At 43.5% G+C, this 17,603-nt stretch overlaps 1 protein-coding gene and 1 long non-coding RNA gene across 3 annotated transcripts in view; one reads left to right on the forward strand and one right to left on the reverse strand.

The window, feature by feature from the left end:
- The window catches only part of LOC149982603 (uncharacterized), a 179,789-nt gene that overhangs the window by 96,503 nt on the left and 65,683 nt on the right, over positions 1–17,603 (forward strand). The gene's annotated exons all lie outside the window — the stretch shown is intronic.
- LOC110528991 (SLIT-ROBO Rho GTPase-activating protein 3) overlaps positions 1–17,603 on the reverse strand; it is a 120,619-nt gene that overhangs the window by 6,323 nt on the left and 96,693 nt on the right. For both annotated transcript variants that reach the window (XM_036983710.2, XM_036983709.2), the window contains exons 14-19: positions 16,919–16,996; positions 16,502–16,636; positions 15,711–15,816; positions 14,065–14,292; positions 9,115–9,188; positions 407–587 (exon numbers count right to left, since the gene is read on the reverse strand). In XM_036983710.2, coding sequence (XP_036839605.2) covers positions 407–587; positions 9,115–9,188; positions 14,065–14,292; positions 15,711–15,816; positions 16,502–16,636; positions 16,919–16,996 — 802 coding nt within the window. The remainder of the gene's footprint in view (positions 1–406; positions 588–9,114; positions 9,189–14,064; positions 14,293–15,710; positions 15,817–16,501; positions 16,637–16,918; positions 16,997–17,603) is intronic.

A 17,603-nucleotide genomic window follows, 5' to 3' on the forward strand; every position in this document is an offset into this window, starting at 1 on the left:
GTACATTTATAACGGGAATTCATATCTGAGGGTGTATTTAAATAATTCATAAGAGTTGAAAAACGTTTAAAAAAATCTTAAACCATGCTCTGACCTTCTCTTTGGCATCTTTACTCCTGCATCTGAGCCTGAATGACTGACATCAAATCCACGTTTAATTGTGTTACCACTTAAGGTGCACTTGTCAGTGAGGTGTCTTTGAGCGAACACATCATGCATGATTTTAATTATTTATCTGTGCCTACACCTGCCATGTGTAATTACTCTCAGGTTTCTATCACTTTAAAGAGGGATATTTGTTGAGGAAAACACTGCAAGACTGATTGTTTCCTGCCTGCCTGATTTATTGTCAGGCTGCTCTTCATCCATCGCTGAAGTTTCATGTTTATGAATTGGTGTTACTCACAGGTCCTGCACCACAATGTACTGGTGTGGGATCAGTCCGTCCACACCGTTGTGCCGCCCCTCCCACCAGTCCTCAGAGGCGCGGTGATACAGCAGTAGTGATGCTCCCTTCTTAAAGGACAGCTCCCGGGGGGTGCGCCCCACATAGTCAAACTTAGCGATGGCCTCAATCTGCTCCACCTCTGTGGACATAAAGAACAGCAGGAGAGAAACATAGTCACAACCTGCACCACCTTCATTTCCTGATGTAATGACATAACTCACACCCCATTGAGATGTGTGGACTGAGTAGCCTACCCTACCCTGCCCTGTGTGTGTGTGTGTGTGGCCCAATCCAACTGCTTCACTGAGTTCATTAAGATAAATAAGGAGCCCCTTGCTCTAATTACTAAGACCTAAACAATGACAGCATGTCTTCATGTTCTCAGACAATGGCCTTGGGCCTCTGGTCTGGGCTTAAGTCCAGAGAACTGTAGAGTACACTACACTACTTCTCCAGACAGAGTTGTGATTGAAAAGAGCCTGTGAGGGCCGATAATAGCCAAGAGGACAGTGGGAATCTATTTAATGGTGGGTTTGTACTTCAGACCCTCAAATCAGACACAAGAGTCTCCAAGAGACAAAGAGCAAGAGGGAAAATAGGAAATGTCTGGGTTGAAGAAAAATAAAACGAGAGGCAGCATTACGATATAAACTATATTCTCTAATAGAGAGGATGGTTACTGTTTGAGTGATACACTTCGATTCCAAGCATTGTTGTGAGTTGAAGAGCAGCGGTCATTGAGTACCAATTAACTAACACTGTAGTCTGATCCGGGAACACTACTATCCCAACAGCTAGTAAACTGGTTGACAACACATTCAATCCAATGACTTGGTCCTTTAATGACATTATGGGTCCCAACACAACAAACTACTCACACACCAATAGCCAGAAGAAACGATGTTCATGCTATAGACAGCCTCCTGAGAGAACAGACGCACAAAGGCACAGGCTCTATTTGTCTGTAAGCAAACACCAGTCACCATTTAACCCTGGACCAGAGAACATTAGAGGACCTGTCTCTCACACAAACACACAGACCCTGGGGCCAGGCTGATATCAATCACACAAACACACACACCCTGGGGCCAGGCTGATATCAATCACACAAACACACACACCCTGGAGCCAGGCTGATATCAATCACACAAACACACACACCCTGGGGCCAGGCTGATATCAATCACACAAACACACACACCCTGGGGCCAGGCTGATATCAATCACACAAACACACACACCCTGGGGCCAGGCTGATATCAATCACACAAACACACACACCCTGGGGCCAGGCTGATATCAATCACACAAACACTGGGGCCAGGCTGATATCAATCAAACAAAGAGCCTGATGACTTGGGACACGCGTAACCTTGGTGACATCCCATAGAGGAGAGACTTCATCAATACTTGTATTTGTAAGAAGTGTTGGCAACCTGAATGGACCGAACTGTCTGTTTGAACTACTAGCACACAGCTCAGACACCAATGCATACCTCACAAGACATGCCACCAGAGATCTCTTCACATTACTCAAGTCCAGAACATACTATGGGAGGTGCACAGTACTACATAGAGCCATGACTACATGGAACTCTATGCCACGTCATGTAACTGATGTAGTAGAATCAGATTTAAAAAGCAGATAAAAATACACCTTATGGAAAAGTGGGGACTGTGAAGAGACACACACACAGGTACAGACACATGCATACACACACAAACGCTAGCACTCTACACACACGTACATCGTAATATTGTTGTATGGTGGTATTGTACATTTTGTATTGTAGATATGTAGTGGGGTAATGATGTAATATGATGTACTGTTTTATCTTTTGATTTATGTATGATGTACAGTAAGTTCCTTTAATGTGTTTGGATCCCAGGAAGAGTAGCTACTGCCTTGGCAGGAACTAATGGGGATCCAGAATAAACCCCAGGAAGAGTAGCTACTGCCTTGGCAGGAACTAATGGGGATCCAGAATAAACCCCAGGAAGAGTAGCTACTGCCTTGGCAGGAACTAATGGGGATCCAGAATAAACCTCAGGAAGAGTAGCTACTGCCTTGGCAGGAACTAATGGGGATCCAGAATAAACCCCAGGAAGAGTAGCTACTGCCTTGGCAGGAACTAATGGGGATCCAGAATAAACCCCAGGAAGAGTAGCTACTGCCTTGGCAGGAACTAATGGGGATCCAGAATAAACCCCAGGAAGAGTAGCTACTGCCTTGGCAGGAACTAATGGGGATCCAGAATAAACCCCAGGAAGAGTAGCTACTGCCTTGGCAGGAACTAATGGGGATCCAGAATAAACCCCAGGAAGAGTAGCTACTGCCTTGGCAGGAACTAATGGGGATCCAGAATAAACCCCAGGAAGAGTAGCTACTGCCTTGGCAGGAACTAATGGGGATCCAGAATAAACCCCAGGAAGAGTAGCTACTGCCTTGGCAGGAACTAATGGGGATCCAGAATAAACCCCAGGAAGAGTAGCTACTGCCTTGGCAGGAACTAATGGGGATCCAGAATAAACCCCAGGAAGAGTAGCTACTGCCTTGGCAGGAACTAATGGGGATCCAGAATAAACCCCAGGAAGAGTAGCTACTGCCTTGGCAGGAACTAATGGGGATCCAGAATAAACCCCAGGAAGAGTAGCTACTGCCTTGGCAGGAACTAATGGGGATCCAGAATAAATACAAATACAGATATGCACATGTAGTGAGTGTTCAAAATGAAAAAGGAATCTAAGCTAGTCTCCAGGCTGTCAGACCAAACAGACAGAGACCAGGGGTCAGTCGGGGTTAAACACGTGTATAAAATCAATTGTCTCTCAGTAGGAGATTTCCAAGTCAACCAGAAAGCCCAATCAGTTCCATTAGGAGCTCCATCCAGGGGTGAAATGACCTACAGTGACATGGAGATAAAAGGAGGAAGAGGAGGAGTATAAGGAGAAAATAGGAGGAAGATGAGATGGAGTAGGAGGAGGTTGAGGATAAGGAGGAGGAGAGAGGAAGAGGAAAGGGGGGAGACAGAAGAACATGGCAGGGTAACATTGTCTATCTTTGTCCCCCTCGTTAAATAGAGCTCTTTCACTTCCTCAAAAACAAGATAACATGTCTGCCTGTCTGCAGTGAGGGTAAGATCCCTGTGATCATCACAATATAACTCACAGTTTCTCTCTAAACAAGAGCAAATACTCAGAATAAAAACACAAGCTGATGGCCACAATGTGGTTTTATAGTATTTCTAATGACCTCATGTTCTAGATTCAGCCAGAAAGTGTTGCTGTGTCGGGCTGTAGGACCATGTCTCTACACCCAGTGTGAGGGCCAGACTGTGGAGGGCGGCATCGCCTCAGGTCTGAGAAGAGCCAAGACAGGACCATGTGACTCTCATTCCCTCCAAGCACACTAATTAAACAGCGGGAGATCACGATGCAGAGCCAAGAGCCATGCCCTGCCTGGCTGTGCCTCTGTACTCTCCTCCCACCTCTCTGCAGGCGGAGCTGTGGGGGGCAGTCAGCCTTTGTCCTGCTGTTTGGTTCAGAAGGCTGAGGAGGGTGTCGGCACTCATTATCACTACAGATGGGGCTGTTCCCCGGGCGCTGATGACATGGATGTCGATTAAGGCAGCCCCCCGCACCTCTCTGATTCAGAGGGGTTGGTTTAAATGCGGAAGACACATTTCAGTTGAATGCAATTCAGTTGTATAACTGACTAGATATCCCCCTTTCCCGATAGGGTTACCCTAGCCTAGCTTAGCCAAGAATAGTACAGTATGGGCCTGCCCATTGAGAGCTAGCAGATAGCATCTCTGGTGTTGTTACTCGTGTTTTGGTTTTCTGAGTGCATTTAGCCCAATTATTCTGTCAGGGCTCTGAGCAGAAAAAGGAAAATACAAAAGGTACAAAGGAGGAAGTCCCTTGGGACCCGTTTATTATCGCTGAACAAAGAGAGCGCAAAGGACAGGAGAGAGAAGGATATAGAGAGAGAGCGCTACACAGGGAGGGAGAGAGGGGGATAGAGAGAGAGAGAGAGAGAGAGAGTGAGAGATCGAGAGAATAAGAGAGAGATGGAGGTTGCTAACACACAGCCTTGTCTCAGGTTTGAAGCATGATGTTTTCCTGTGCATCCCTATGTCACGTCTGCTCCCGCTCCCCCTCTCTGGCGCTCGAGGTCGCCAGACTGCTTATCATTACGCATACCTGTCACCATCGTTACGCACACCAGCGCTTCATTGGACTCAATCAAGTCATTGATTGCCTCCGCTATACCTGTCACTTCCTCAGATTCATCCCCATGCTGGCAGTGATGTTGTTTTGTTTCTCTTGTCCAGACGCTGTTTTTGCTTTGTTTCATGTCTATTTATGATTACATCTTGTCACAGTCTATCTGAGCTGTGCCTAGTTCTCTCCTTCAGTCTAAAGAAAACACAAACACAAATATCAACAGAGTCTACACTACCGGTCAAACGTTTTAGAACACCTACTCTCATTCAAGGGTTTTTTCCTATTTTTTTTTTACTATCTTCTACATCAAAACTATGAAATGACACATATGGAATCATGTAGTAACCAAAAAAAGTGTTAAACAAATCAAACATTTTCTTCAAATAGCCACCTTGCCTTGATGACAGCTTTGCACACTCTTTGCATTCTCTCAACCCTCTTCACCTGGAATGCTTTTCCAACAGTCTTGAAGGAGTTCCCACATATGCTGAGCACTTGTTGGCTGCTTTTCCTTCATTCTGAGGTTCGACTCATCCAAAACCATTTCAATTTGGTTGAGGTCCAAACATTACACCGTTCATTTTATGTGCATTTTACATTTACTGTACTTTTTGCAGGATTTGTCAATTACGAAATCTGAAAATACTCTGGATCCATTCCGTAACATAATAATAATATTCATGGACATTTTGGGGTAGGTGCAACATAAGAAAAAACGGGTTTGCGTGAGAGGTTTAACCGGTGTCTCGGAGTGGCCACACACATCTCTCCAAAGTGTGCACAGTACCGTAAGCAATTTATTTTTTTAAATAATATGTTTATTATTTTCCAATAAAAAATAAAATAAAAAAGACAGCAATACAAACAATGACATTCATTGTACTGTTGAATGGGATGGCCAATTTAGAGGACAAAACTAAACTTAACTCACACATACACAAAATAATACAAAATCCTATTAGGTGGTACATGTATAAGAAGACAGCATATAGTCATTACAAGCAGTGTAGTTAAGCCAAAAATAAATATTGAGTGGAGTACAGCACAGAGTAGCAGTAGATCATCAACCCAGTTATGAAGCGGGAATAGACCATTTATCCAGTATCGGCTGCCATATTTTGTAAAACATTGGAGGTATTGTATTGACTTCTATTGGAGGTATTGTATCAAATCTTTTCCATATGTATTACATTCCCTAAATCCCGTAACCACATTTCAAAGGCAGGTACAGTCTCCAATTTCCAAAATTGCAATATGAGCCTTTTGGCTAATAGAGTACAAAGAGAGACAGCTTTCCCTGTACCAAACAGAGCGATCAATGGGTCTGGGGCTAGAACTCTATCAAAGGCTTTAGATAAGTCATCAAAAATGAGAGCCCAGTAAGCATGTAACTTAGGACATGTCCAGAATAAGTGGGTCAACGTGGATACCTCTATGTGGGCCTGTAGCACAATCATACAGTCTAGAAACCGACCCTTTTGAATGGGGTTTGACAAGGATCAAGCTATCTAATGTAGGACTATTTGGCTTCATGCCATACTGTGGGATATGTGTCCTTCAGAAATTCCTGATTTGGAGGTATCTGAAAAAATGTGTTGTTGGAATCATAAGAGTCTTTTTTCACATATGATGGACTATTAACAAGTGCAGGGAGTGAGGAACGTTGACAGGAGGCCTGCTCAATCAAAAGCCATGAAGGCATATCCTTCTGTCTCATCGCAGGTAAACTTTCCCTCCAGAAAGACACAATGTTCAGATTAGCAGCCCAATAATACAGTTTAAAGTGAGGAAGGCCAAAGCCCCCCTCTATCTTGTACTTGCATAAATGCTTCTTTGACATTCTGGCTGCCTTGTTATCCCATAAAAATTGAGTTACTATTGAATCCAGTTTCTTAAAATAGCTTTGTGGTATGAAATTGGATAGACATTGGAAGAGGTATAGAAACCTGGGTAGGACAACCATTTTAATAGCGTTTATACGACCAACCAAGGAGATAGGCAGAGTTTTCCAAAAATCTATATTTTGTTTAAGCTGATATATTTTCATGTCCCAATTCGCTTTCAATAGCTGATCAAGGTCTCTTGTCACTACAATGCCGAGGCTTGTGAACTTGTCCTTCACTGTTCTAAACGGGGTAGATTGCAGAAATTGCATATCCACAGGCCGTGATATTGGCATCAACTCGCTTTTTTGCCAGTTTATCTTGTAGCCAGAGAAGGAGTCAAATGTGTTTATCAAGTTAAGTAAGAGTGGAATAGAAGTTTTAGGCTTGGACAAAAACAAAAGAACATCGTCTGCATATGGACCTTTTGTGCTGTGTGTCTTATTTTAATAGAAGCTATATCGGCACATGCCCGAATGCGAGTAGCAAGGGGTTCCATGGCTTCCAAAAGTTCCATGACGCCATTGGGTGTGCATAAATAATTCTTATCCAATTAATAAATTCCTTTCCAAACCCAAAATGCTCCAGAACCGACATCATATACTTCCACTCAATCTGATCAAACGCCTTCTCTGCATCAAGAGCTATTACCACTGTCTCAACCTTATGATCATGATACATTATGTTGAAAAGGCGTCTCAAATTGTAGAATATATGTCGGCCCGGGATAAAACCTGTCTGGTCAATGTGTATGATGTCGGAAATATATTTTTGGCAGGGTAAACCTATTACCTATTGCAGATTCAGTCTTCCCAGCCTGGTGCAGGTCTACAATTTTGTTTCTGGTGTCCTTTGACAGCTCATTGGTCTTGGCCATAGTGGAGTTTGGAGTGTGACTGTTTGAGGTTGTGGACAGGTGTCTTTTATACTGATAACAAGTTCAAACAGGTGCCATTAATACAGGTAACGAGTGGAGGACAGAGGAGCCTATTAAAGAAGAAGTTACAGGTCTGTGAGAGCCAGAAATCTTGCTTGTTTGTAGGTGACCAAATACTTATTTTCCACCATAATTTGCTAATAAATTCATTAAAAATCCTACAATGTGATTTTTTTTTCTCATTTCGTCTGTCATAGTTGAAGTGTACCTATGATGAAAATTACAGGCCTCTCTCATCTTTTTAAGTGGGAGAACTTGCACAATTGGTGGCTGACTAAATACTTTTTTGCCCCACTGTCTGTCACTTTGAGTAGGATCTGTGGGGAACTTTTGGAAGCTAGCCTCTTCAGCTAACTCCTCGCGGGTCTGCTGTTGTAATTGATATTACAGATCAATCTGTCCATCTCTATGGGGGACATTGTGGTCCATAGATAATTCACTGCCCCTAGTCTGTCTAACCACTTTAATACTGAACATCTCATTACATGAATTACATCCTCTATATACCACGGCTACAGTACATTGTTGGTTTCTGCATCTGATCTCAATTATAATGGGAGGTCCAGTCCAGACACACTGAGCTGCAATGCACAGCAGAGCCACTGCTGCCTGGGGGGAGACAGACAGACAGACAGCAGGGCTACCAGACACAACCAACCTTCCATCATTAACATAGACAGCACAGGCTATGCTGTTATGTCATACTTTAGTAGACTATAATCATGTCTAGCACCATGACTAACATGATGACCACACGAGCATTATGTGCGAGAGAGTTGCAAAATAAATGTACACATTCATGTAAATCAATCATTGCATCCACACTGCTCACGCGCATCAACGAGCGTCTGCGTAGCTAGGCGCTAAAATAGAACTTGTGAAGCTTGATGCGCTGAAAGTCCGGCCTCTCACATCTCCTCATTGGTTTTTAGGAGCATTTACCCACGTGGGTGATTAAAAGAGGTACACACTCCAGTTGTGGTAATGCACTTTAAAGTTGGTTGCCAACTGCCATATAAAATCCAAAGAAGAAGAAGAAGAAGCCTGAAGGAGGAGAGATTACTAGATACAAACTTGGTTTACCCTTTTATCTGTGGATGAATTGTCGGAGTAGAGGACCTTGTGCATTTCAGGTAAAATTACAACCCAATGTTTATATCCCAGGACAAATTAGCTAGCAAAAGCAAGCTAGCTAGCTAAATTGCCATAAATGTTTAATGTTTTTCAACCTGTCCCCAAATTAATATAGTTGGTTCAGAGTTCGTTTTGATATTTCAACCTTTGTGTCCAGGTCGCGTCTTGTGTGGGTGGACAAAATCAACATTCGCGCAATGGTCGGAAGTACGCTCACGCCCGGTCTAGTCAGCATGTAAGAACCACAGCAGGATAACCAGCAGTTCAGTTACAAAAACTAACACAACCCACAGAGTAATAAAACTTAAGACAACAGCAGGAAAGCAAGGGCAACAGCACAAGCTTCAGGAGTTTTTCAACAACCAATTGGCCAATTCCGATTAGCTGTGTAGCCCGCTAGCTACAGCACATTTTATCTTAATCAATCACCCACACCGTTCCTCTACAGCGTGTCTGAAGGAGTAAAGGAACCCCATGTTACTGACCGTCATCACTGGTGTGTGGCTCAGTCCCGTTGTCAGCCTCATCGATTGTGCCTGGCTCACTGTGGGGGCTGTCACTGTGGCCACAGAGAGAGAGATGGACAGTCAGTCAATGGTCAACTCAGACACACCCACAACACTTGCATAGGTTACAGGGTCTAAAACTAATGCCTTCTCCAGTTACAGGTCATACTTGGATCACTACCAAGTGAGGGATTCATTGAAGTAGGGGTCATTTATATCAGCATATTTCTCTAGGAAGTAGTACATGTTATAGTTGGACCAGCTCCAGGTAAGGGATTCATTTAACTATGAAAAATATGCATATTGATGCACGCTATCTTGTAGGCCACCAATGTGAAACATTCCCAAACAGTATTATTGGCATCTGTATAATATAAATATAGTACAAAGACATACACACACACACACACATATTGACACCCCCGCATACAATCACACACTCACACATGCACACACACAATCACCACATATGTTGCTGCTACTATTTACTACTGTATTTACTGTGCAGTTCTGTCAGTTTTACACCTGTTTACATGTACATACAGTGACTTCGGAAATGTATTCAGACCCATTGACTTTTTCCACATTTTGTTACGTTACACCCTTATTCTAAAATTGATAAAATAATTGTTTCCCCTCATCAATCTACACATAACTATTTATTAAATTATGTATTAAAAATAAAAAACAGAAATACCTTCTTTGCATAAGTATTCAGACCCTTTGCTATGAGACTCGAAATTGAGCTCAGGTGCATCCTGTTTCCATTGATCATCCTTGAGATGTTTCTAAAACTTGGTGTCCACCTGTGGTAAATTCAATTGATTGTACATTGTTTGGAAAGGAACACAACTGTCTATATAAAGGTCCCACAGTTGACAGTGCATGTCAGAGCAAAAACCAAGCCATGAGGTCAAAAGAATTGTCCGTAAAGCTCAGAGTAAGATGGTACAGTTTTACATGCCCCCAGCCGATTGTGTTTTTTTGTCAGTTTATTTGCGTTGTTTGTAACTTCTTTAACTTATTTTGTACATAATGTTGCTGCTACCATCTCTTATGACCGAAAATAACTTCTAGACATCAGGACTGCGATTACTCACCACGGACTAGCAGAATCCTTTTTTTCCAATCACGACTTTGACGAGCCGGACGCGAAGGACGCACTGCTTCCTTGGGAACAGGCCCGATCCCCGTGATCTGCGTGAAGAGAAGGCGGAGAAAGAGAGGCCGAAGGTCGGGCTGCCTTCTGAGAATTCGTAGGCGATCGAATAAACCCCCACTTACCTCCATTCTGCTAGCAAACGTTTAATCTTTGGACAATAAAATTGACGAGTTACGCTGAAGATTAAACAACCAACAAGACATTAAAAACTGTAACATCTTATGCTTCACGGAGTCGTGGCTGAACGACGACAACATCAACATACAGCTGGCTGGTTATACGATGTACCGGCAGGATAGAACAGCGGCGTCTGGTAAGACAAGGGGCGGCAGTCTATGTATTTCTGTAGAAAACGCTACCTACTGAGAGAGTTTATATCTATTATTTGTAGCTGTTTACATACCACCACAGTCAGAGGCTGGCACTAAGTGTCACGTGTGACTAGATCAATAAAAAAGTGGTCAGAGGAAGCAGATGCTAAGCTACAGGACTGTTTTTCTAGCACCGACTGGAATATGTTCCGGGATTCCTCCGATGGCATTGAGGAGTACACCACATCAGTCATTGGCTTCATCAATAAGGGTATCGATGGCGTCGTCGCCACAGTGACCGTAAGTACATACCCCAACCAGAACCCATGGATTACAGGCAGGATCCGCACTGAGCTTAAGGCTAGAGCAGCCGCTTTCAAGGAGCGGGACTCTAACCTGGAAGCTTATAAGAAATCCCGCTATGCCCTCCGACGAACCATCAAACAGGCAATGCGTCAATACAGGACTAAGATCGAATCGTACTACACCAGCTCTGACGCCCGTCGGATGTGGCAGGGCTTGCAAATCATTAGACTACAAAGGGAAGCACAGCCGAAAGCTGCCTAGTGACACGAGCCTACCAGACGAGCTAAACTACTTCTATGCTCGCTACGAGGCAAATAACAAAGAAACATGCATGAGAGCGCCAGTTATACATGGAAGACTGTGTGATCACGCTCTCGATGTGAGTAAGACCTTTAAACAGGTCAACATTCACAAGGCTGCAGGGCCAGACGGATTACCAGGACGTGTACTGCGAGCATGTGCTGACCAACTGGCAAGTGTCTTCACTGACATTTTCAACCTCTCCCTGTCCGAGTCTGTAATACTAACATGTTTTAAGCAGACCACCATAGTCCCTGTGCCCAAGAACACTAAGGTAACCTGCCTAAACAACTATCGACCCGTAGCACATGAAGTGCTTTGAAAGGATGGTCATGGCTCACATCAATACCATCATCCCAGAAACCCTAGACCCACTCCAATTTGCATACCGCCCCAAAAGATCCACAGTCTCTCAGGAGACTGAAAAGATTTCGCATAGCTCCTCAGATCCTTCAAGAGCATCCTGACTGATTGCATCACTGCCTGGTATGGCAACTGCTCGGCCTCCGACCGCAAGGCACTACAGAGGGTAGTACGAACGGCCCAGTAGATCACTGGGGCCAAGCTTCCAGCCATCCAGGACCTCTAGTGGTGTCAGAGGAAGGCCCTAAAAATTGTCAAAGACTCCAGCCACCCTAGTCATAGACTGTTCCCTCTGCTACCGCATGGCAAGCGGTGCAGGAGCACCAAGTATAGGTCCAAGAGGCTTCTAAACAGCTTCTACCTCCAAGCCATAAGACTCCTGAACATCTAGTCAAATGGCTACCCAGACTATTTGTAGTGCCCCCGCCCCTCCCCCTTTTTACACCACTGCTACTCTCAATTGTCATATATGTATAGTCACTTTAATACCTCTACCTACATGTACATATTACCTCAACTAACTGGTGCCCCCGCACATTGACTTTGTATCGGTACCCCCCCTGTATATAGTCTCGCCATTGTTATTTTACTGCTGCTCTTTAATTACTTGTTACTTTTATCTTTTATTCTTATCCATATTTTTTTGATTGATATTGGTTAGGGGCTCGTAAGTAAGCATTTCACTGTAAGGTCTACACTTTTTGTATTCGGTGCATGTGACTAATACAATTTATTTGAAATAGTCAAGGCACAGATCTGGGGAAGGGTACCATAAAATGTCTGCAGCACTGAAGGTCCCCAAGAACACAGTGGCCTCCATCATTCTTAATAAATGGAAGAAGTTTGGAGCCACCAAGACTCTTCCTAGAGCTGGCTGCCCGGCCAAACTGAGCAATCAGGGGAGAAGGGCCTTGGTCTGTGGAGATGGGAGAACCTTTCAGAAGAACAACCAATTCTGCAGCACTCCACCAATCAGGCCTTTATGGTCGAGTGGGCAGACGAAAGCCACTCCTCAGTAAAAGGCACATGACAGCCTGGTTGGAGTTTGCCAAAAGGGACATTAAAAGACTCTTAGACCATGAGAAACAAGATTCTCTGGTCTGATGAAACCAAGATTGAACTCTTTAGCCTGAATGCCAAACGTCACGTCTGGAGGAAACCTGGCACCATCCCTACGGTGAAGTATGGTGGTTGGCAGCGTTATGCTGTGGGGATGTTATTCAGCAGCAGGGACTGGGAGACTAGTCAGGATCAAGGAAAAGATGAACAGAGCCAAGTACAGAGAGATCCTTGATGAAAACCAGGTTCACCTTCCAACAGGACAACCACCCTAAGCACACAGCCAAGACAAAGCGGGAGTGGCTTCTGGACAAGTCTCTGAATGTCCTTGATTGGCCCAGCCAGAGCCTGAACTTGAACCCAATCTAATCGCTGCCAAAAGTACTTCAACAAAGTACTGAGTAAAGGGTGTGAATACTTATGTAAATGTGATATTTCAGTTATTTATTTTGTATAAATTTGCACACAAAAAAAACTGTTTTTGCTTTGTCATTATTGGGTACTGTGTGTAGATTGATGAGGAAAAAAACCAACTCAATACATTTTAGAATAAGGCTGTAACATAAAATGTGAAAAAAAATCAAGGAGTCTGAATACTTTTTGAATGCACTGTACAGTATCTACCTGGACTATCACCAGTATCCCTGCCCATTGATATGGTACTGGCCTTGTATATAGCTTACATTCTCCTGTCTATATTATTTCTTGTGTGTTTTTATTTCCCTGATTAAGTATTAATTCGGAGCTCTTTTAAAAAATAATCTATTCTGGATTTGACACTTATCCATTTCTTTACCTTGATATTGAATATGGCATTGTTGAGAAAGAGCCTGCAAGTAAGCATTTCACTGCACTGTTTAAACCTGTTGTATCCTGTGCACATGACAAATCAACTTTGATTTGATTTTGATTTGAATAATTAGTTCTACATGAACTTTAGAGTATCTGTATCATGAATATTGGGATAAAACGCAACAACGAGAAAAGGCCATTTAAACAGTTACATGATGTATCCTTCCATGCAGACCTGCTCTTTAACTAAATACCAGTCCACATTTCTAGCCACTAGATAAAATTAATTATCTTAAGTATTATATCCAAGCACTGTCTGTCAAAGCATGTGCTTAAGAAAATACCACCCCCATAAGGAATGCACTCCAAGCTTTACATAAATGAGCCTAGCATCCTCATCTCTACTACACACTCCAAATACCGCTCTTTTCACCACATTATCAAGCAGGATGGTAATGTAGTCTGTGAGTGACCATGCCATATGCTGGAGCGGCCAGAAGAAGAACAATCTAACTGTACTGGTGCTAAACCCAGGGTTACACAAGTAACAGTATTACTGCTTTAGCCTTAGCCATACAGTATGTCTTCAATGCTTGTCTTAAAGATGGTGACCTCCCAGGTCTAGCTACTTCTCACCAGTACTCCTCTCCTCCAGTCATGCACTTCTCATAGACTGGCCCGTCCAGCTCACGGTGGCTGGGAAAGATGACCTCGTTGTGGATGATGATGGTCTTGATGACCTCATTGACATGCGCCTGGATGGCTACAGGGTCCTGTCCGTCGGGGATGGGCATCAGGGTGGGGCCGAAGCAGATGGCCAGGTTATAGGGATCCATCATGTTCTCATCACTGTACTGGGATAGACTAGAGGGGAAGAGAGAGAGAGATGAACCAGTGAACTTCATATGAACATTATGAGGTGAATTGATGGGTGGATCCATTAAACATACTCAAATACCTACGTTTGCAAATAGAAGTGAGGCCTATCTGTTTCCCAAATCAAATCAAAGTTTATTTGTCATGTGCGCCGAATACAACAGGTGTAGTAGACCTTACAGTGAAATGCTTACTTACAGGCTCTAACCAATAGTGCAAAAAGGGTATTAGGTGAACAATAGGTAAGTAAAGAAATAAAACAACAGTAAAAAGACAGGCTATATACAGTAGCGAGCCTATAAAAGTAGCGAGGCTACATACAGACACCGGTTAGTCAGGCTGATTGAGGTAGTATGTACATGTAGATATGGTTAAAGTGACTATGCACATATGATAAACAGAGAGTAGCAGCAGCGTAAAAAGAGAGGGGGCACACAATGCAAATAGTCCGGGTAGCCATTTGATTAACTGTAATATAAAGAGGGTTGAGTATGGCTGTGACTGTAGACTCTACACTCTACAGTGAGTTGAGATCTACAACTTCACTGAAGTAGCAACATGTACTTTACTACATGAGTTGAGATCCATGTTGGCCCTCCACCACATCTCAGTATAAGAAAATCCTTAAACCCCCTACCTTTAGTTACAATAACCCCCAACATCCCAACTTAGCTAGCACATTCCTCAGTCTCCCTGTTAAGCTTAGATTCCCACACCCTTCCAACCTTAACAGGCCTGCCCTTAAAACTTCAGTTTAACAGGCCTATTAATAAGCCATCCTGGTTTAGGGGGCAGTAAGCCCATCCTCCCTTCCAGCAACATCCTAGTCAGGCAAATGGCCTATCCTCACACTCATCTGTTTTAAGAGGGGCTCGTAATCAGAACAGAGTGGTGTGGCGCAGTAAAGAACTACAGCTGGCCCAGAGTCTAACTGTCTGAGGGGGGTATAAAACACAGAGGTAAAAGTCAGAATGTGGAATCAAACGCTTTGTTCTGCAGTGGAACCAAGCAAAGGGAGCATCAATAACAGCCCAATAAAACAGGACAGGTATATTACTGGGTTGATGGATCTGTTTCTGAGCCCGTAAATAAGTTCTAAAGAGCTGCTGGCAGACGCGGTAATAAATAGGAGGTGAACAGTAGGGCTGTTCAATAACTCTGGAAATCAATGGATTTTCCTCTCTGAATACTGCTGCAGAGATTCACTAGTTTTGTTGATATAGTGCAGTACAGGGATTTCCCCCCACGGCTCCGAAGTTTTTATAAAAGTTTTTTTTAATTAGACCTTCACTCAATTCTGTTTTACTGTATGCCCTTAGTGTATAGGTTCTCTGGTATAGGGACAACTTTATTCAACAACAGAGGACTGTGATATGTGAGTTGTTATGTCAATGTGGCCAACTTACTGATTGAGGAAAGCGAACAGGTATCTCATGACAATGATGACGGTGCGAGGAAGAGTCACAACAATCTGCTGGACGTGATGCGCTCTCTCAGCTCCAGACTCCAGCTCTGAAACAGAAGATGGCCAGAGAGTCATAACGCCACCTGGCACTGAGATTAATGGGAGGAAAATACATGAGAAAATACATGATGCTCCATAACAACACCATGATCTATTGAATATACAGAATGATCAGACTTTAGCAGGGGGCTGGCAGTCATACTAAGGGTGTGTAATGACAACACAAACGCTCCTATTATTAATAGATAACCCCTCCTCATTTAAATCAGAGGATATGGTGATTTGAGTGACTGGGCTATCTGGAGCAGGGTGAAACACTGCAAAGCTGTGCTGAGTTAGTAGACTGATGTGGTCCCCTCTCTCCTGCCTTCCTATTGGGTTTCTACTGAATCACAGGCAGGCAGACAGCCATGGTGTTGAGATTGTTTCCATGTGTTCCACTGCGTGCCTCTAGACCCTACCCTGTTATACCATAAAGCAGTGTGTGTAGGGTGAAGAGGTTGGGGCGTGATGATGTATCTGTGGACCTGGAGGTTGGCTTCTCTCTCTTCTATTTTGATTCTATCTCTACTAGTGAGGTACCCACCTAGATCGTGTGAGTAATACAAAGGCATGTACTGTACTGTAGCCCCAATTGTGTTATTTCACCACCCAGATGGATAGGAATATGGTATCATTTCAGTTACCCTGAACACATTTACTACATTGACCAACAGTGTAGAGTCTACTCACTTATAGTAGACATGAGATCCAGGAAGCGTTCCTTGGGGAACAGAGGGTTCTCCAGGCCCCTGAAGTACAGCTTGAGGACCCCTGCCACTGAGTTGATGTCATGTTCATTCTGGTCTTCAATCAATGGGTCTTCGCCTTGTAAAACAATAGAGTAGAGTTATTATTTTGGAGTATCTGACCACTGCAACAGAACTGAATCACTGAAAAGATTAGCCAATAAATAATTCATTACTGTACATATATATTTTTTTTAAGTGGGCTTACAAATTCTTGCTTGTTACACGTAGAAAATGATATGAAGATATCTACTGTATGTCTGAAGTTCAATGGGTTTTTAGTGTTATTGATCCTGAGCTGTAGAGGAAAAACTAAAAGCTAATCTATCACCATTTACCCCCAGTCTCACCAGGGACCTACCTCTCTCAAATGAGTTTTTAATATCATTAACCTCCACCTGGGATCCAGGCACACGGAATATGCCCTGCTGCTGGAGCCCTGCAACAACACATAGAAACATCATACTGAGTCCAAGGCTGAGCATGAGCCCACCATTATCCCCACACCCAGACGGCCGACTATATGAAAGACCAACGGCAAACACACAACAGAGAGCAGGAAATGTAATCTAGTCATAAAGGGACATGTTTTTTCTTCTTCCAGGTGAGGGCCCCTCAGATGGTCTGCTGCAAATGGTTTCTGTTAGAGAACCCCTAATCAGTTTGTGGGGGTTTGATTAGATCTAGGGGGGAGGGGAAGGAGGGGTCAGGAGGGGGGTACAGGCCTTGGGGCTACACCACTATGGCTGGAGTCAGATGTGGAGGCGGACAGAAGGATAAAGATATGAGGAGGGAAGGTTGAAGTGAGTAGTAAACAAAAACCAAGGGACCTGTCAGTCCCTATGCGTGATGTGCTGCCACGTGATGTGTTACCACGCTCCTGTCACGTTATTCACTGGGGGCTGAGGTGTTAAATCAAAGCAGGTACAGTACCAGTCAAAAGTTTGGATAGACCTACAGTACTCATTTAAGGGCTTTTCTTTATTTTTACTATTTTCTACATTGTAAAAATATTAGTGAAGCTATCAAAACTATGAAATAACACA

The sequence above is a fragment of the Oncorhynchus mykiss genome, chromosome 7 (genome assembly GCF_057628025.1).
Source record: "Oncorhynchus mykiss isolate SJ-2025 chromosome 7, ASM5762802v1, whole genome shotgun sequence".
Taxonomy (NCBI): domain Eukaryota; kingdom Metazoa; phylum Chordata; class Actinopteri; order Salmoniformes; family Salmonidae; genus Oncorhynchus; species Oncorhynchus mykiss.